Source organism: Cyprinodon variegatus, unplaced genomic scaffold (assembly GCF_000732505.1).
Source record: "Cyprinodon variegatus isolate N-32 unplaced genomic scaffold, C_variegatus-1.0 Scaffold6, whole genome shotgun sequence".
In the NCBI taxonomy this organism is placed as follows: domain Eukaryota; kingdom Metazoa; phylum Chordata; class Actinopteri; order Cyprinodontiformes; family Cyprinodontidae; genus Cyprinodon; species Cyprinodon variegatus.
Window position 1 is genome coordinate 2473266 of NW_015150459.1, and position 21994 is coordinate 2495259.

General features: G+C 39.6%; 1 protein-coding gene across 3 annotated transcripts in view; it reads left to right on the forward strand.

The window, feature by feature from the left end:
- The first annotated feature begins 491 nt into the window (after positions 1-491).
- Positions 492-21994, forward strand: part of cadm4 (cell adhesion molecule 4) — a 258446-nt gene continuing 236943 nt past the window's right edge. The window contains exon 1 of one of the 3 annotated variants that reach the window (XM_015375132.1): positions 492-800. In XM_015375132.1, the coding sequence (XP_015230618.1) occupies positions 671-800 (130 nt within the window). In that variant the 5' untranslated portion in view covers positions 492-670. The remainder of the gene's footprint in view (positions 801-21994) is intronic. The other 2 variants (XM_015375115.1, XM_015375141.1) reach the window with 2 other exon arrangements.

Sequence of the window (21994 nt, forward strand, 5' to 3'; positions counted from 1 at the left end):
AACTCAATTACTTCTTTTTAAACAACTGAGCACAACAGTGTTGAGTTAGGGGGAAATTCTCACTACACCCTATTCCTAATTCTTGCTTAAGACCTCATACAGTTGTGTCAATCTCATTACCAACAATTAAAAAGTAATTGTTTTCTGATCTGTTTATATCTCTTAAATTGGTTCCAGGCCTCTACAAACAAAAAGGAATCTAATTCTATTTTCCTCATTCTACATAGAGACCACAGAAAACACCATTAATTAGTTATTTGCACCAGAAAAGGAAAAGAAGACTTGGAGTCAATCACATTAGAGCAAATCGTTTTTTTAAGGACGCAGCATTTCCCTCTCTGATTTCCCTGCTTTATCCAATCTTTGATGAAGCCCCAGCCCTCACTCATTTCCAAAGCGCCCCCACCTCACCTGCTCCTGCGCTCTGCAATTGGTCGCCGGAGCAGCGCGGCCCGCCCCACTGGAAAGCTTTTTAAATATATTTACAATGTAAAACAACACAGAAAGCCCGGCACAGCCACCACATTGGTAAGGAGAGAGAGGAAGAGAGAAAGTGTACGTGTGTTGACAGATAAACGGAGGAAGCGCGCGCTGCCTGTCAGACAGACATACAATCACAGTGGCACGCGCGCGCGCGCTGTGGTGAGTCGGAGTGTGAACCTGCGGGTTCATGACACTGATATCTCCGAGGAAGAGGAATACTCAGGAAGATCAGAGAGGAATATCAACAATGGCTCTGAGCGTGTGGAACTACTGCGTCCCTCTCGCCATCGTCGTAGCCGCCTGCTTGGTCAACACCGGTAAGACTTGGAAAGCAAAGGGGGACTGACTGGGGATGGAGGAGCTGTCATTTGTTGGGGGCGACTCTGGTGCGCAAGTTTACCCAAGTCCTATCTAAGCTCAGGGATTCTTGCAAGTGTTTTTGTTTATTATGCAGGAAGGAAAACAGAGGAGGAAAACACGTGTATTTAAATCTTGATATAAGTAAATCATTGCCAGAGAGAATTTAGCGCAACCTTGGCTTGTTATGTGAGTCACCGCGCTCCACTACTGAGCTGGAAAGACCCTGAAATATCTTACGGTCATGACAAAAGTGAAAGTGACTTTTTTTCCCCATATAAATATTTTTTCTGAATGGCTCTTCTCATGCTTCAGTGACCTTAAAGCGTCAGCTTTTTGATTGGTCCTGGGAGGCTGTGACAGGAGTCTCCGGCGCATGCAGCTCCGATTGAACACTGACAGATACATGAGAGCAAATTCCCGCAGTGGATCAGATCCAACGCCGAGCAGAAGGGGAAGTGTTACTTTTCTATCCTGCAGAAGTGCCACTAAACAGACCTATGATACGTCTCCTTATCAGATACAGTAAGATTTATAAGTCATATTACAAACCATTGAAGCGGCTCATTCAGAGCGCCTTTGCTCGGGATGGTCCTGCATTGCTCCTTCAGACAGAATATACAACTGCAAATTCTGCAAATACGGAGATTTGGATTCCTGAGCAACTTTAGCCCCAAGCCATCTGCTTGGAAGGGAACTGAAGCACAAACTCATAACAAAGCCATTTAAATCGCAGCCATAACACATGAGTGGTCCTAACTGAGCTGATGCACACAGATGTTACTTTGCAGGCTTTTGTTTGGTTGTTTTATTAAGTAATAAGCCAGGTATAACCTCTGTGACTGCCACTGTTTATGTTGCATTTTGTTTCACACATAAGATCATATTACAGATTTTATGGTTGGACTGATCAGAGCCTCACCATTGCATACATATTGATTTCCTCCCCAGAGAGTATTTTTGTGTGTCTGCTACCAGGATCAGGGCTGGCTGATTTATATGCATGAGCTGTAGGTGTTAGTATGTTAGTCTAAATGGGGTACTGTGTTAGAGGTTTGTGTGTTTGTCTGAATGGTGCTCAAAGCTGCTGCCTGTGCTGCTTACAGTGCAGGGTTTTGGCTAAGCTGCAGGCACCCTCAGCTGGGGGTTGCTGGCTGATCATTGTCATTAATCTAGCCTCTGACAGGAGCCGGGGGAGAAACATGGGGCTGGGGGGGTGGGGGTAGGGTGTGGGGTGGTTCAGGGATGCTAAAGGCACAAGGTGGCGAAGAAGACACAGAAGAGCTGTTTTTGTTTGGTTTGTTTTTTTAACATTTGTTGATATTTTTCTGTGCCATTCTTCAGGAAAATGTGAAAACTAGATGCACCGCTCAGGCTCTTCAGAGCTGAAACGATTTCTTTTTTTTCTCTTTCAGGTTTGAATTGATTGATTCAACTTTTTTTTTTCTGGTATTCTATCCTGCAACACTCTAACACACAAAAGAGAAAGTATATATATGCATATAGATAGATGGATAGATTGCAAAAAAGGAAAAATAAATGGCAGAATTGTGAGATGATTTGCATTCATGCATTTTTTTGCACCATATCTTTAAATTAATTAATAGTGCTCTTAAATGCAGTCAGTTGATCAATAGTTTTATAGACTAAATATCATTAGAATTTAAAGTTTTTGAAGAATCTTTCAAATTTTTACTATTTGAGCATCTGCTTAACAATCAGAACTGATCAAAGGAACATTAAGATTGTGCACCACTGCTTTAAACAGATGAAAGTGAAAAGAGATTGTTATTATGAAGATGTTTGTGTGAAAGTTTCTGCTGGTGGGACCTCCTTCATAGAACGTGCGGGAGATGGGGATGGAGAGAACATGGGAGCAAGTACAGCATAGGAGGGGAATGGTGGAAGAAGAAAGGCAGGCAGACTTCACAGTGTGTCTGACAGGCAGGCCTGAGGGATGCACACAAACACACACAGAGTCAGTGCCGTATGTTTGTGAAGGTGCTGGCTAAAACTTTCCCGTACAGTAACAAATACTCCAAACTCCACCTCTGCTGCTTAATCACCACCCTCCATCACTCCCATTCTCGCACCTCATCCCCATCCCTCTCCTTTGCCTCCATTACCGCCCGCCTTATCACCATGCGTTTTAAATCACCTCCATTTGTTTATCCGAAAGTGTGCAATGAGAGCCATCCGTTTGAGCTTGTTCCCCATCATCCCGCATGGACCTTGGCTCCGGTTCCGGTGGCTGAAAAATAGCAGCAGTTGGACGTAGTTGTGGGAGGAGATTTGAATACCAATTACGGCTGGTCTATGTATGTGTGTGCACACTCACAAACGTGGAGAAGCCGCGCATAAATCAATGTCACTCTGAGTCACAGAGGGGAGGTTTGGCGTGTAAACATACGGTTCAAGGTAAATGCTATACGTACATGTCTGAAAGCATGCACACATCCATAGGTGCATAACAGATGTACACATTAGGGGTTCCTTTGAGTAGAGCCATGTTATATACAAGAATTTGTCAGAACCTAAACATAGCATTTGATGCTTGTCAGGCGTAGTTTGCCTCACACAGGAGTTAAGATACCCTTTTAACTTTTCTTCCATGTTGCGCTGTGCTTGCTTTTTCTGTTCCTTTCTTTGTTCCTAATATGCTGAAAAAGCCTTAACCGTATGGAAAGTTTTATCCTTTGATCCAAACCTTGAAGGATAATTCAACCCCCCAAAAAATAAAAATAATAAGGAAACAGAAAAGAACTCTCACCAATGATTTAATTAAAATGAATGAGATATTTGCTCTCTGCCCTGCCATCTGCTGGTTCACACTATAAATCAGTGCAAAAATCAGATCTCTGTTGCTACGATGTTGTTTATTTTCTATCCCCCTTTGATTCACTGTCTTTTGTAAGTCTAAATAATTGGACAACCTAAACTTGGCAGCGAGTGTTGGCATGCCAGTCAACAAGGGAGGGGGAGAAATAGCTTTTTTTTTTTAAAGATACGCTGCCTGCTGCTGTTGAGCACAGCCCTGTTTGATCAACTGATGCAGTCCTAAAGGGTCCTGACAGGGTGGCCCGCTATCTCAGCAGAGCAACTGCCTCAGCATAAGCTCCATAGACAAATTGTGTTTCTCCCGGGGAAAGACACAACCAAAAGTTACAGAGCTTATTGTGGCTTGTTTTTTATTCTCCTCTGGGTTTTTATGGTTCCATTACTCAGAGGCAGAAGTCTTTAAGCATCTAGCTTTGCACAGGTGATATATTTTATTCTACTTAACTACTAATCTGTCCTACTTATCAGGCATAACATTATGACCACCTATGTTGTTTTGATCCTCATTTTGTGGCAACCACAGCTAATGATGTGGGATTTGGCATCAAAATGTTATCAGCTGATCTATTAAGTCCTGGCATTTGCCAAGTGGGGCTTAAAATGAATCTGACTTGTATTTATATCCCACAGATTGGCCACTGGATCAAAACCTGAGCTGCAGCTGAACCCACCAACTTGCTGTTGTGCTCCTCAAATCTCTCTGAACCAGAATTGTTTTTGGGTAGAGCATGTTGAGGAAATGACACTCCCTAAAAAACAGATTGGTCAGTGCATCCAAATAATTGTTTGAATCTTACTAATCTGGTTCGTAGTTATGTGTCAAAGCACTTTTTAGTAAAAAAAAAAAAAACAAGTACTTGGTAGTACTTTTTTTGAGCAATCTATACCGGTAAAAGGGCAAACAATACAAATAGTTCACTTTTACCAAAATGTTAGTTAAATTGTGTAACGACTTGAAAGCCGGAGCTTGAACCAATCAACACCAGCATTAAACATTACTACTGGTTAATCTAACCAAAATTAGTTTACCAGAAACCAATCGATTCTTAGAGTGTTTGTCCATATTATTTGTCTGTCTTCAATAACTGTTCACTTGGTTTTCGTAGATTGAAAAAGAGAATGATGCATCAGCCAGCTGATATTTTTGCCCAATCTGATTCTTTTTTTTCCTGTATCTGTATTGGCCAATATGTGCATGCATTTATTACCGCATTCAGCAGCAATGCCTTGGGATAATGTGATGCACATACATTGCTTTTCTCCCCATTTGCTATCTGATAGAAATTTTTTCGTTGATTTGTTAATAAATGTGTCCTCTTTTTTGAATTTAGACTTGTATATCATTTGTTACCGTATCATTATTGTCATATAAATCAGTGATTCCCAACTGGGGGTACGCGTACCCCTAGTGGTCCGTGAGTGCTTTGCAGAGTACATGAAAATATTAAATTTTTTAGGGAGTGAAATAAAATAGGACTGAGATCTGTTTTTCTTTGTGAGGAACTGATTAAAAAATAAAAAAGCTTTTTTCAAGCAAAAACTAAGTTTTTCTTATATGTTTAAGTTCACCTTCAGCTGTGGCACACATCCAAATCAAGCAGAGGAACAGATTGGATGTAGAGAACATCCTGGAATCAGCTGTTTTCACACTGAGCTATCGGAGCTCATCAAAGCAGCTCAGGCGTTTTGATGAAAACAAAGTAAAACTAATTAAGTCAGTCTCACTACGATTTTTCTTCTCTATTTTATTCCCAAATCATCAAGTTGATATATGATTATAAGGGAGTTACTCAAAGGAGCTTCAGTTTTATAACTACTGGCTTATTATAGAATTTTATTTTGTATTTATTTAAATTCCTTACTAACCTACAAGCAACATATTTATGTTTTTTTTTTTATTTGAAATGGAAAGAATAAAATGCTTAAGAACTAAATGCTCAGGTTAAAAGATTATATATTTTATAATCAGTTATTGTACGTTCCACTTTTGGACAATCATTAATACTTCCGACTGAGAGGGGAACTCATGGTAAGACAAAATGCCCAAGTCACACAAGTCAGAAAAAAGGTTGGGAAACACTGATGTAACTGATGGAAGAAAAAGCTAGGTCGACTTAAAGACTTGGCCCCAAAAAATCGGCAGTGCATATCAGGTATCAGTTAGACTCGTCGGAATAATTAGTAGTGGAATCTGCTTTAAAAATCTGAAATTGTTGATCGTACACTACGTACATCGCCCACCAATAACCCTGTCCCTCATTTACCATTTTTCCCTCCTTCAAGTACTTTTGATAGACTCTAGAGATAGCTATTCAAGACTGCACCTTAGACTCAACTTGTACTTAATTCATTAAAACAATGCCTAGACTTGACTTGAATAACCCACCACCACTTCCCTTCGTACATGAAGTCTGGGGGTCTTTATCATATATAATCAGCTAACTGGTAAGAGTAGATCATTTGAGGAAATAATAACCTTGGTCCCTACAGAGTTCACTGATTAAAAGTGATTTGTTGTCATGGTAATGTTACACTTAGGTGAGTTTTCTAGAATGTGTTTTGACAGTGAATGGCAATAAAATTACTTTATTTCCTTTTTTCAGCCTTTTCTATGTTTAGTTTTACCATAGCAAGCCACTGATATTCTCCCTTTCAAGGTGTGGATAACAAAAACATATCTTAAATAGAGCTGTATGTAAAGATATTAGGTTATATTAAACATCTAGTCTGCTATTCTCTTGTCTTTAGTCTAGCCATATAAAGAGGATACTTTGATTAATTCATAAACACATTAACCTAATTATTTCCTTGTCTGTAAATCAGTGTTAAGATTCCTAGCATGGTAAATAATAATATACATAAATGTAAATATTTAAAGCATTCAATAAAATATTTAAGCACTGAATAACAGCTCTATGTGTGTTAAATGAAATGTTGGAGGGAAAAAACATAAACATGTGAGACTTATTCATGTGTTAAATCAGGCTTGAAGATATGGATGGAAAAATCATAATCTGCAATAAAGTACTTGTTATAAATGTGACATACATGTGATGTCAGCATGTTGTTTCAGCCAGCAGAATCTTCAGACTTATCCTGGGCAAGACGCTTTAGGACTTGACTCAGACTTTTTTTCTCAAAGGCTTGGGACAATATGCAAATTTTATTGGAGCAGATCCAAACCTGTTTCACGTCTTATTTGCACAGCAATCTTTGTAGATCACCTGCTACACACCCACTTATTGGATGCATAAAAAAAAAAGCACATTCAATTCAGCACCTCATCATGCCCTTGCAAGATCATGCCCTTAGATTTGTCCCCCCCAAAGACTCAATCAAGACATAAACAAGGCTCACAAAGACTCAGGACTTTAATTGAACTTGAAAAAGATGTACCTGTTATCAGCTTAAACAGATACTGATTGCTGCAGACCTTGAATACCCCAAAAGGACATTATCTGACCCACTTGCCTAGCTATAACAATTTTGGACTTTCCCAACCTGGTTCAATCTTGTACACTTAATTTTTTTATTCTAACACATTAACCCTGAATGCTAAATGCTCATTCTCTGCATAGTATTGCAAATCCACAAACTCATGCCATATTTAGGGGTTCATCAGATTTCATCCAATCTCTTAGTGATTATAATGTTACACCTGATCGGTGTCTGGCTCCTTTTTTCAACCAGAGCTTTTTTCACTCATTTAAATAAGCTCCTTGAGTACTGCAGCCTGGTCCTGATAGGATTTAATGTTCTTACTTACATTTTAATAGAAAAAGGAAATTAGATCTGGAGAATCTTTTTGAGCCCGCATGTCACATCCCTTTTCATATCCCGTTTATTGAGTTCTGTTTCAGTGTAAGCTTTGCCTTTAGACATAAGTTCCTGTAAACTGAATAAGAACAATGATTGTAAGGGTCACACAAAGACATGGTCCAGTAATCGAATCCTTATATCTCATTCAACAATTTTTTTTAAATTGTCCATTAGTTACACTTTCTGTCAATCTAACCATGCCCAACGCTAATGTAGAAACGCACTTTATGGCAGCCACCTCATCTCCTTCCCATTACTATTCCCCAGACACTACTGCCTGTGATTATCATAATGGTGATCTATGTCGTCCTTATGTGTCGCTTTTTGAGAACAACTGGCATTCCACCAACTTTGGTGTGCAAGTTTTTCGATTCTGAGTGGGACACCAAGGACGTCTCTTCCGTTTGCTGGCATCTGAAGTCTGCCAATCAATCCGGTGCTCTTAGGTTCATCTGATCTGATTGGCTTTCAAGCAAAAAAAAAAGGAAAAGAAAATGTGGAAGCCCCAGCTGGGTGAATCTCACGCTGTGTTGTGACCCAACGTCCCCTGAGCCAGCAGCTTCTCTCCAGCAGCTGACCCTTCTCTCTGTACATTTGTCTTTGCCATGGGACTGTGAAATCAGTAAACAGCATTTTTTGTTACCACACACAGCGAGTGTTTCTAAGTATACCTCCCGCAAGAACAAAAGCTGCACTTCTATAAAAGGCAGTTACTGCTTAATAATGCTGTGGTGTGAGGGCGTTGTAGGGGCTAAAAAAACACAAAGACATTAGCGCTACATGGTAAGCAATCCTCACTATTAATATTAAGGTTTTCATTACTTGGAGTAAATGTTTTTATCTCCTCCTTTGGGCTTGTTGAACGCCATCCCTTGCTGCTGTGACACCTGTCTCCACAGCCCCCAAAGGGCGCAAAGCAAACGTGGTTAGTCAGCGGCCTCCAGTAATACCAGTAACCAAGGTGATTATCCCTCTCAAGCGGTGCAACGAAGCCCTCGCCAGGAGTGATTGGTCCAGAGAGGCTGATTGGGCTAAAAAGGGCAAGTGCCTAAAACTGAAGAGCTGGAAACTGTGTACTTTGCCAGAGCAAAAGGCTAATGTGCATCCCATCTGGAAGACTTAATGTAGAAACAAGAGGAGGGATGGGTGGCTGGTAATGAGGTGCTTGTTCAGTAGTAAGGAGGATCAGAGATGGGCTTAAACTTCAGCCTGGGTACAGGAACAGCACCAGAGACCAGATTCTGCCACCACCTTGGGAGGTCATTGTGTCTGGTGGAGGCTGGGTGATGAAGAGTGACCAGGATTAGCTGGAGCACTAAGGAACTGATGGGGTCACAGAGGGAGAGCGAAAGAGTCATGGGGAGAGAGGGAGCGATGTCTGCAGCCATGGCTGCACACTGTATCAAAAAAGAGAAAGAAAACAGCAAAGAGGGGAGGGAAAGCACCAGGGGCATGTGTCAGAGACCAGTGGAGCAGAGGAGAAAGTCAAGCTGAGAGCAGTCCAGCAAACGAGAGAGTGATTGCAGGATTTTGGTGCTAAAATGGGAGGGTGTTTAAAAAAGATGAAGGAAGAGAAGGCAACCTCTGTGGTTCAGAAAGACTATTTCCTAAGGCCAAAAAAAGGTGAGGCAGGAGAGGAGAGGGACGTTATGAGGGTTGGGGAATAAGCTTGGAAAATACAGAGTTCTGGTTACAGGAGGAGGAGGGAGCCCACAAACAGAGAGATGGATGGCAATATTCAAAGATAAAGACAAAGAGAGGGCAAGTACTGTGTAGGTGACCTCACCTGAGGGACAAGTTGTCATGATCGATGAGGTCACAGTATATACATGCCCCGTTACAACACACAATACACAAAAACACAGAGACCCAAGTGAACAAGTGTTGGAAATGTTATATAGAAAAGCTAATGGCCGGCCCTCCTACCATCACCCAAACCTACACGGAGAATTGAACACCCACACATGCACCGCGCTATTCATAGGTCTACCGTTCAGAATCTTCCTTCATATTATCACCATTAATAGGTTTGCTTTGATGAGATTGTCGGATGCTGAAAATTGCCAGTGAAAGCAGCGCTCTATCTTCTGGGAAATCAGATGGAGATTTTCAGAGCGAGGACACAACAATGCCGAAGAGGACCCGGATGAGTTTTCTATCTTAGAAAACCCTCAAAATGTCTCTCCCATGAGTAGAAATTTATTGTAGTTATTACTGTGTCTGGCTTAGTTAAAGCGCCAAATTCTGTTTTGACATTTTCCCTACTTTCTTTTTCTTTCAAGCATAATCAAACCTTGATTATATTAACAAGTGTTTATGCATATTACAGTGCTTGAAGAAGCTAGCTGTAAAAGGAGCCTCAAAGATGAACATGAAAACACGATAAATGCTATGCCATGCCATTCTCTGTGTGCTCTTTAGAAAAATACAAACCATCACTCCAATCACTATATGCCAATATTAACCGCAAAAATGAAAGATCTAAAGTAGATGCCTCACTTTATCTTGACAGCGAGGTATTGCCTTTTGTTTTTCTTGTTTTTGTTTTTTAGTGGATCTGATCAAAATCATTGTTAGCTTTTCCTGCATTTTTATAGGATCTAAAGAAACTGATCATAAAAATCAATCTTGCAGATCTTGACTCATCTGCTGTTTGCATGCTTAAGCTACAATATTCTATTTTTCTGGTCCATTTCCTGTTTTTTTTTAATGCATGGTAAGTCGTTGTTATGAAGAAAGATAATGTTCATGTTCAGTTTAAGTAGAAGTAGATAAAGTAGAAGAAGAAAAAAAAACTTGTTGAAGAGGCCACCATGTTTCGATCTAAGAACATTTATGTGCAGTTGCATCCAACATATAATTATAGGAAGAAGTGCAACTTTGCTTTCATCAGACCACAACACATTTCCCCAAATGCCTTATGTGGACTTCAAACGTGTTTGCAAACGTGTTTGACTGCATTTTTCTTTTTTAACATTACACACACCTGCTTAGTCCATGAGCTTTAGCATCTCATCCACTACACATATAAACCAAGTGTGACTTTAAGGGCAGTTAAACCTCATTCAGCTGGCCAAATAATTGAAAGGCACAGTGTTAATGCTTGACCACTGAACTATAATAAGTATCCTGTCAAATACTGGACCCCACCACTAGTTTGAGTTACTGTATTTTAAATAGTGAAGACTATGAAGATGATTAAGATTCAATATTTCAAATATATTTTTAAAATATTGAATATATTTACAAATAACTGCTGTTGCCTAGGCTACACAGTAATAAACTGGCAGAAATTCGTTCAGCTTGGAAATGATTTAGCATCCTTCTTTTGAATGATCCTCCTTTTGTTTTTTAAGCTGTCATTTGACAAGTTTATTGCTGTACAATGACACTTAAACTTTTAGCAGCTGAACTTTATTTGTGTAAAATTGTATGCAACCACACTTCATTTAAGTTATACAAGTTATTGGTCTAATTTGCATTGGTCAACATTATTACTTTACCAATACCCATCCTTCTAACAGGGGTGTGTAGACTTTTTAGATCCAGTATGCTTTGCTGATACACTTCTACTCTCTCTATCTGCTGTCTACCTCTGGCCTTAGACAAGATCTTCCATATCAGGGGTATTAAGCTTTGATCCACTTCATTAGTAAACTGTAAACAATCCCTAATTAGAGGCAATTAATTTAGAGCATATCAAAACAGTGCTAAAAAAAACAAAAAACCTTCCAAACACCTTGTTTGCACTGGCATGTAGGATGGTGAGTCTGAGAAGATGGAACAATATTTGAAAAAGGGAGGAAAAAAAGCCTTCAGTAGTGCTTAATCTGCTGGTGAAAGTTTTACAGCAAAGATCTGCCAGGCTTTTTTGAGATAAATAAGGCTCTTCAAGTGATGGTACGCTTCCAGCTAAACACAGGTTGGACTGTTGTGTGGCCGGCTATAGTGAAAGGAAAGGGGGAAAAAAAGTGGCCGGGCCAAATTGGATTGGTGCTGCAATTGTTTCTGCACACATTGTTACAGTTGGCGAGGGTGTTTAAGAAATGCCCTGGCACCAGCAACCTTGAGAGCTTTCACAGGAATCATTTTCTATGGAGAGGTTCAAGGAGCTTTCAAGTATGTGACTGCTGATTCACCCGATGGCTGTTAACAGGTCCGGCCCCCTCACCTGACCTTCCATAAACCATCAGCAGCAGATTGAAGTGGTGCTCAAGTCACGTTCACAGATGTGTCCCCATCTCTGGGTCTATCTGCCAGCTAACAATATTATCACAAACCAAAGAAGGACCATACCTCTCCTTTCTGGTCGTTGCTGCAGAGGAGTGGAAGGAGAACACAATGTTTGACATGAATGAGTTTGACAGGGACCTTAGGCATTGGGTGCAGATGTAACAGAAACTCTGGCTCATAGCAACTCCTTTCCACTAGGCCATACTGGCAAACTGAGCTGTGAAGCAGCTTAGATCTGCCGGTGGGGTTCTGTGTCTCGTTCCACAAGTCATTTTTAGCTTTTGTCAACTCTGTAGGCATGGGCAGCAAGTGTTTTCTGTGTCTGCAATAGAGATTCTAGAGCCTTGAGAGCGACAGAGTACACACAGCACGGGGCCGTCGCCTCCTAACTCCATATACAGTAACATAGTTTATTGCTAGAGAAACTAATAAAAGAAAGCTGTGGGGGGAATGTGCTTTCATTCTTGATTATTTTCTCCCTTCCCAAAGGCCATGATGGCTACATCTATCCCTTTTTTTTCATCCGAGTCACTCTGCCCACTGTTTAGTCCGTGGGACTCCATCCTGCAGTGCATCCTATCTAAGGCGAGAAACAAATTAACTTAAATGTTTGTTGTAGACGCTTTTATATTTTAAAAAGAAAAGTGCTATGACTTAGAGAAATCTAGCAATATATACGCGTTATTAACAATTACCTGCGGTGCGTTTTCATTATGCTAACAAGTATGTTTCTATACATTGTTTGCTCAAGTTGGATAAATCTAATTATGTTAGGCCCCTGTGAAGCAAGAAGTCTTTGATATATTTTGCTTGCTGTCTTGATTCCAAAAGATGAAAGCTCAACAGTCTGTGAGCAGAAGGTATGCTTGAGTCTGCAGAAATGACCAGAAGGCAAAGTTAATTTCTCTGTGCCAGGACTAAATGAAATAAAAATGGGGAAGTATCCTGCATCTGCCCACTGTGCCACTTTTTTCCCCATACTAAATGTAGGGACAAGTTTTTTTAAGATGAGGCTAATTGCTTTACATGAGGAAAGCCTATTTTTAAATGGAATTACTGTATATATATATACAGATACGTGTATATGTGTCCAGTTTCCAAACAGGAGTTTATAAAGCTGACCTACAAATAGAACTGTAATTACGATCCCATATTAATAAAGCACTTGTCAATCAACACAGACTTAAAAGCTCCTAAAATAAATATACTACAATATTGCAGACAAAAGTAAAATGTATTCTGTTTTTCTTCTCTAATTCTTTTCTACGGAATACTTTAAAAAAATAAATAGGAGCTGTTTTAAACTTTGTATTTGATCAAAAAAAAGAACTGTGTTGCTGTTATTTTTTAGATCGTTAATTTTATCAGTTTACCTAAGCTTTAAAAGCTTTCTTTTGCAAACTTTTATTATTTAGATCAGGCCTAGCGTGGGCATTTTTTTACCTGTAAGAATAGAGCAGTCAGTGTTTCTCAGCTCTGACTGGAATTTCAGTATATCAAAACCAACACTTTTTATTTACAGTAGCAGTTTTCTGTTTTAAAGCTTCCTAAATCCTTAGTGCTTCTGCTTTTAAACATCTCACTTCTGAAAATAGCTGACTATGAGTCTTTCCCCTCTCAGTAACAAGTTCTGGATTGAAAAGCTGTCTTCGATCTGGTTGCTCTTACTGTATGAATGGTGCGTTCACTGAGTCAAGCAATGTTTATTACTTTTTGTTTCTGACTGGCTGATCAGCATTCTATAGATGGTCAATTTACGTTTTCATCAAGATTACCACTGTGCCTATTTAATGGTACCATTAGAGAAATGTATGCAATCTAATATAAAAAATATTCAAGAAAAAGATTTATATTCTGACTGCTTGAATTTAGGGATTTTTGCTGGCAGTATCATTACTACCCAGCTATCAGAACAATTGTTTTTGTGAATTTATTGTAAATCCAGTTTCATTCAAATATTTGCCCTATATGTCTAAGTGCTTTACAGGTGTTGGCAAATATACACACAGTACTTTCGAATACAACCATAACTCATACTGGTTTATGGTGGGGATAGATTTGGTTTAAGGTGGAGGGAAAGTACAATTTATGAGCTTGTGGGAAAAGTCATAAACCACCAGATATTTAAAAGCGGGTTGCTCCTAAGTGGTGAGTTTAAATGTGTGTAAATATGAGTCCCTGGTTTTCACATGGTGCAGGTTTTTTTCTGCTCCATTATGATCACAGAGCTGTGCTTTATCCTCACAGAATGCTGCTGTTTGTATGTGTAATGCTCCCTAACTGGTTTTCAGAAGCTTTTCAGCTGATACTATTGACACCCAGCTACTGTAGACACACCCAGTTTTTAAAACCATATTCACAAAAGCACAAAGCTTGGCCCGTCAGATTCAACATTTGATCTCAAGTAAAACTTGTTTTAACTTGTAGCTTGTACTTTTCACCTTGCCTAATACTTTTTCTATATTCCTAACTACTTTTTTCCTCTGATGCCTCCTTCTCAGCTCTCCTGCAGTGTAAAGCCTGCTCAAATGCCTTAGAACTGACTTACTGTCTTTTTGTTGTTGTTCACCATGATCACACTGAAGCTCTTATTTCTATCCCCCAAACCCGCCCCAGTGTGGCTGTATTTCTCGGCCTAACCCTGTTGGTGCCTAAGTAGAAACGCCTATGGCCATGCACGGCACTCTGAGCTCCAGGTGCATGTGTCTGCATGCATCTTCTCCAACTGTTCCTGATAGTTAGCAATGACAGGCGAGCTCAGTGATGGTTGGAAAGGCGTGTTTTGGTAAAGGAGAAAAAAGGTCTTCTCTTTGCCAAGATTGCTTGCTGATGGATATTTTGGCAGTCTTTCCCCCTGCCTCCCTGCTGCTTGCGCCCCATCCATGTCTCCCCTTCTCTTCCTCCTTCCTCCTACCCTTCACACTGTCGCTGCAGGCTACAGGGATGGCAGAGCCAGGTGTGAATAGACAGAAAGGGAGATGAAGGGGGAGAAAGAGAGGAAAATGAGACGCATAGGATTGACGGGACCCAGGTGGCCAGCTTTTGAATGCCCGTTTTCCTTCCCTCATTTGCATTGACAAAATGCTTTTCTCCTTTAATTTGACTCTTTATTTTTTTTCCACACTTCCCCTACTGCATCAAATCATTTCCAATGTTTTTTTTTACTTCTAGCTTCTTTATCCAATGTTCCAATTGTTAAAAATAACCTAAATTTCCATTTCCTCTTTGTATTCCTGTAACTTTCTGTTTCCTTTTAGTCAATTGCTTGTTTCCTGTTTTTTTTCCTAAACTATATCTCCAGATGCACCTTCTCTCACCATCCCTTTTGCTCTGGGCTTGCTGAACTCTGCATTTTACGTGGTGCAGCAATATTCTTTCAGTTTGAAGCTTATTTTTAGTCTGTGCGCCCTTCAGACACCTTGCAGTGAATGTTTTTAACTACCTCATCTCTTCCAGCCCTCTTCTTCTGCTTCTTTCATATCTCCAAAAGCCTACAAATAACTTTTTTTTCCTGCCATTAGCAGAGTGTAGGTCCTTGGTGTTTGATCCTATATATCAGGAATCTCACACATAACGCTCATGCACCATCATCACTTTTGTCTTGCTTACTCAACTTTTCTCTACTCCTCTTTCTTCTTTAACCTCTGTGTCGAACACATCCATCATGGCTTCAGAATTTACTTCTACTACCTGGGTTCTTCTCAGCACATTGTCTGTTCCACAAGTGTGACTTTTATTGTGCACATGATTGCAGTGCTTCAGTTTTTCACTTTACAACAAGAAATGTCAATACATTTTAGCAAGATTATAAATTACAGACCAACACAGTGTTATGAAATATAGCTGTAAAATAGAAAGAGACTAAAATGTGGATCTAGTCAGTCTCCATTTTTCTGATATCCCTAATTATAATCCAGTCGAATACTGCTTTAATAACATGTCAAACTCAAGGCTCAGGGCCCCTCAGAGCAATTTATCTGGCCGTCAAGATCCCAAGATGCATAACACATCATATATTGGAGGCACATGTTCTTTTAAGGTGCAAACTGTGTCTAAAGATGTAAAATAAATGTGAGTTAAGTTAAAGACCTGATGATTCCTAAGTGGCCCCAATTTAAAAAAAAAAAAATAGCTGGACCCCCTCTGGCCTGAATCAAACATGCAGCAATATGTTATGAAGATGCTTTTATTTAACAGTGCAAAGGACGTTTGAACTAGAACTTCCCTTTCTAGCAGGAATAGGACACTGAACCTAGAGATTAAAGAATTTTTCTATGCTGGAATGGTCTAGTCAAAGTCAACACCCCTTTAAAAAATAATTAGTTGTAATGCTTGTTCACAATGACGAACTTCTATCTAAACTTGGATAGGAATACCCCATAAGGACATTTGCATAAAGGTTTATTATAAAATTAACATTCAGGATACATTTCAAAGGCATGTGGTGTCTGGAATGTGAACTCCTACCAGGAACTATTATTTCGATGGGAGTGTAAGCTCAGGCATGTATCTAAACATATAGAAACAAAACTTTCATCAGACTCCCCCCCCCCCATGGTTAAATAGTTTTGTTACTATCTTTTATACACATATATATATATTCCTTGTACCCTTCTGAAGGTACATATTTGGCATGAGGAAGGAAGTCAATTACAGCGAAGGTGAAAGAAGCAATAAACACGGCACAGATACAGTGAAGCGCGTTCAGCAGCAGTGTAGTCAATCACAGGACCAGGTAGGTAGCTGCTGCCGCTACGCTCATCCAGCTGTAAAGTGATGAGGATGGTCAGAGGTGGGCGGATGGATAGAGGCGGGTTTTGGGAGGAGTGTGTGTTTGTGGGATTGAGATGGGGGGGAACAAGCGCAACCTTCTGATCCTCCAGAAAAATGATCCGTCTCCAGCTGACTTACATAGACCTGCCACTGAGAGAATGGAGAGATGAGATGAATATGTTGTAGGATAACAAGCAGCTTCAGTTTCTCCCATAGAGAGCCATGATCTGTCTTTGTATATCATATAAAAACACACTCCCGACTATTACTGGAATTTTAGATACTTGCATGTTTTGTAGACTCCATATCCACATCTTTATAGCACCAACATAATGTCATCAAATCACACCATTATACAGCTGTACCCTTTTTCCCCTTGGTTTATGCAGGATTAGATGAAGCTTAAATAACAGGCACCTTAATTGCTGTTATCCTAACTTGAATATCTGCAAAAGTTCTGTCAAAACAGGATCCTTTTTTGTGGCTTGATTGTATTGTTTATTTTACACAAAGCAGGTGGTAAACTGCTGCTGTAGCAAAACACTGACCTTGTCTTTTCTATCCATGTTTCTCTTCATTTCTTCCTTATGCCTTGTGCATAGTTTAATGTGATAATTATGCAACATATGGGCTGATGTACACTGTAGTTTAATTCCCTTATGGTCATGACAGTCATTTTAAAGTATTTTGTATTCTGTTTAAAAGTCTTGTCTTTTTTTATATGTTGTTTTCAAGCTTTAAGCTGTTCAAATCCACCACTATAAAATACATAAGTGTATTTTCTTTTCTCATTTTGGTAAAGCACAACAATTCCTGAAATGATAATATGGATTAATGTGACAATAACCATAAGCTTTGTGGTAAATTAAAATATATCTTACTGTACTGCACAGGTTTTATTGCATACACTCTTAGCAGGTAGTTTTTTTATGACTTTTACAACTTACCATAACTTTACCTCCTAAAACATTTCTCTGGTACATCAAATTAGTTTTTTATTCTTCTGTAAATACCCACACCTCATGCAGATTGTAGTGCCCAAAGTCCTCACACTCTCAGAGGCACTGGGGAGGACACATACGGAGGACTCAAGTCAGGAAAATACAGATTTATCCAACAGTGTGTGCAGGAAGCCATTATACTCCCACAGCCAATTCATTTGTTGTGAGCTGCTGGCCTGCTAAGTTGCCATCAATGTAATTAATATCTAATATGTAGTAATAGGAAGGTGTCAACTCTAGTAGAAGACAACCTCCCAACTCTGGCATGAAAACATCAGGAAGACCACACTAAACAGTCTTAAATCAGAGGCAAGCAGACTTTTGCTCAATTTGTGAAATTAATTCAACACTTTTCCAGGAGTCCTCATCAATTCTGTCACTTTATACTAGAGCTGAGAGAACTGACAGAGACTCCTAGATAGGCGTTGAAACGTTTTCCTGAAAAACGGAGCGAAAGTCTGCTTGCCTCTGATTTAAGCCTGTTTTGCGGTTGCCATGACCTGGATGCCTCAGAATGTACACAGGCAGCTTGAGGTGCTCTCCAGAATGGTTCAATTATTGTGCTGCCAAGGCTTGGGTGGGGGGCTGGGGGGCGGCTCTCTACAGCAGTGGTCTCAAACTTCAGCCCTGGAGGGCTGTTGTCCTACAACTTCTGGATGATTTTTGCTTGAGTATCAAGGATACGAGTTTTACACAGCTACTCTAGAGGATGAACGATTGGTCAATTTACAGCTTTAAGAAGGCAGCACATCCTCAGAAACCTGTTTAGTTTTCTATGCATGTATCTTCTCGTTTTAAAAAGTAATTTTATCTGGATCCAAGCATGAGGAATTCAATTACCATCCTGTTTTTGAGTATTTGTCCTGCTTTTGCTGTGCTACCTTCTGAATGGTGTAAGTGTATTAAGATCAGTGATGTGTTTTGGCTTATTTATTTATGAAAAATGACAGTGCTACACTAGTTTTCTGTTCGTCAAACATAGTAAAGAGATAAATGCGTTGTTCGTCAGTAGGCTATATATATTTTTTTTTTAATGGCATCATTTCTTACTTCGCCATTAAAACAAAGGCTGGTATTATTTCCAGCTGTGATTGCCTGCTTTTGGCTTCCTCTCATAGATAGAACAGCTGTTGGTCTTTGCTTTAAGAACACTTTTCCAAATGTTCACCATAGTTTGTAGGAGGCTAATTTACGTGATTGCCTTGAAGGAGATGCAGGAGGGAAGAACATTGGAGTTAATGCAGTATGTGGCGTGTCCTTATACATCTGTACCATTTGACAGCTTTAAAACACATCCAAAATAATGAGCTACAGTGTCCTAAAATATAAAATGTCAATAGAGTTGATCCATAAATCATTGTTTTATCATGGTTGACATTGTTTCTGAATAGAGAAAATTGCAATCATTTCATCAGCCCACCTTTAATTTTCTTCATGTTTCTGCTTCCGTCATCAACTTCTATCCATATATAATTAGCAGCAACATTTTTCTACAGTGCTGTGATGTTAGGGTGGACAACAATTTTCTCTCTGTTATCCTGCTAAGTTTGGAACCAAACCCTGCAAATATGGATTGAAGTATTATGTATTTGCTGAATTCTGCCATCAGTTCTGATTCTTACTGAGTATATGTTTTTTTTTTTTATCTAGGGACGCTGTTTTTTGCCAAGTAAAAGTAGATCCTCTCACTTGTTTAAATCTAGTTGCAGTTCTTCTGGCTTATTAAAATCAAGATTTTAGTTTTTGCGCAGCTTTACTCTTCCGTAGGCCAATAGTCCTTTCATTTTGGAAGACAGTTTTCAGCCCTGACCAGTATTATTTTGCATGGCCTTATTGTTACCATTGTCGTTAGACTTATGATGCTTTCTTTTTACATTTTATCTGAATAAATTTTTTGATAGAATTGGACAAATTTCTTTATTTTTTCATGATTGTTGAATGATTGACTAGTGACAGGCAATAGCACAAAGAATAGCACAGGTGGATGTGATAATTTTGCTTATAGTGATTATACATTTAACACATTTATCTTTTGAGAGAGTAAAATAAACATCGTTTTTCATTATATGAATCAAAACCACCGAAATAAAGAGCATAGTTTACTTCCCATCATTTGTTCTTGGCTGCAAGTGTAACTCAGCCTGGGCATAAGTGTTCCGGTGTTTATGGTATTTTGCAGCCTAAGGCATGTTCCCAAAGTGTCAATAGAAACTCTGTGGAACGCTTGTCAGAATAGGAAGTAAAAAAGGTGCTAGACAGATGACAAATTTCATCTCAGCTGTACCCTGCCATATTTGGCTGAGGTGGCGCTTTTCTTCTTACCCAGGTGTCAGAGAATGTAGATGACCTCTTTAAATATTGAAATCCTCCGGGTATGGTAATTTGCCTGCAATGTATTCCAGCTAAGTATTCAAAAAGTGCCTGTATAATCCTGAGAGAGCCCAAACTGAGGCTGTCAGTGGATCCAACAGACTCACACATTTATAATTTGTGATGTTCTGCTGTGCACCGCTGCATTCAGGGTGGTTTCTTTCTCACCCTTTTTCTATCCACACAGGCGAAGAGACTCAGATTCACAGATGGGGCTTTGTGTAGATATTTACAGCACATACATGTAAAAAAAAAAGATATAGAGGAACACTTTACATTAGCAGCATCCTACCAAGTTAGAGTTTATAACTACAGCGGGAAAGAAAGAGCGACTGCCTGCGGAGAATCTAATAGCTCCAGCTGCTCTCTCACTCACCTCAGCCACCTTTCGATCCTATCTGTTTCCCTCCATATTTTATTCATTTCTGTTCCCCTCAGCACATCCGTATTTCAGCCTGCCTTCTCCCCCCTCCGTCCTGGTCTCTCCATCTTGTCCGCCTCTGAATTTACCACCAAGGCTTGCCTTTTGGCACTTCCTTCTCCATTCTGCTGCCCTGCTCTTCTCTCCCTCTGTGTTCTTTTTGTCTTGCTTTTTTTCTCCCTGTAATCTCTCCCCCCCTTTTTTTGCCAAGACTCCGTATCAAACTGCATTCTTTCGCACGCGGCCAAACCTCTTTGTTTTTTCCTCTTTTTTGTCTTTTAGAAGTTTCACTTCTAGAGAGTTGCAGAGAGTTGGCAGCAAAGCTGAGATGCAAGAAGAGAAGGTGTGAAAAATCCGCATGTGTCTAATGAGTTTAGGCACACAGTCAAGGAGAAACCTGCGCTTGCAAACACGCATCTGCCAGTTTTATTAATTGGCCATGGAGAAATTTGAGGTTACGACATTCTTGTTATGCTTTTGGTTATTAATAAAAAAATGGTACAGAATAGGAAGGGCTAAAAATCAATAATCAGCCTTAAAAGGAATTGAAAAAATGGAAAAGGGGACAGGGTGCAAGAAATAGCTTGGTGCAGCAGAGACATTGTTATTAACTGCTGCTGCCCTCTAATGAGGGTTATGTAATGGGCCAGAAAACAAGCACATGAGGCAAGCAACTAACTGAATGCTTATTTGCCAGCTGTAAGCTTGAACTTTCTCCCTTTTCTTTTTTTTAATGCAAACAATAACGATTAGATATGAATGTACGAGAGGAGGCAAAGAATTTGGGTGTCTGTCTCCTGCCTGCTCACCCTGAAATGACCCATGTTGCTTTAGTTTGTTGGATGTTTTTTCTTCTTTAACTACCCATATCCCCCGAATCTTTCTTTATTTCCTTCATCTTTCCCCAAATCACCTTCTTTTATGGAAGAAGTAGTCATTACAGGACAATAAAATCCTGATTGGAAAGAGTGAAGCCATCTTAGAGAATGGCGCATTGAGAGGTGCAACAAGAGACATAGACGTGTGTCGCATTACACACTTAATAGCTTCGCTCAAAGGTAGTGCTGATTTTCCTTGCACTGCTGCGCACCTCTCAATGACACATCACGGCTCCTGTGATAGAACATTGTTTTTCACGCCATTAGAGTTCAGGTTGGAACCAGCTGCGCTTTACGGCTGCAGGCTGCAGACGTAGCTGCTATTCACAGACTGTGAATGTAACATTGATTTCAGAGACACTTTGGCATATTTACATTCTTCAATTGTCTGGATCCCTCAACAGTATTTGACACTTGTTCAATTATATGTGCTCCATCCTCCGTGTAGACATAGTGCGCTAGTGTAATCATAGCCAGAGTGATTCTGTTTAATTAAGACATTTAGGAAGCAGTTAAAGAAAAATCCTTTGCTGATTATGATACAGTTGATGCTTTTCATGCTTAGGGATATTAACGTTTATGTATATGTCAGTATCATTATTTTACCTCATGAAACATTAAAAAAACACAATTCCATTGTAGTTTCAGTTTGTCTATTTGTCAGTTTATATGCTAAGAAACAGGGTATTCCTAGGATAATTAATTTCTGTCTGTATTACATACCGTAAATGCCCTCAATCAGAGGCAACAGTTTTTAAGTCATCAGAAATATTAATGTTTACTTAAGTAGATAAGGCATCCCAGCTTAAAAATCAAATAAT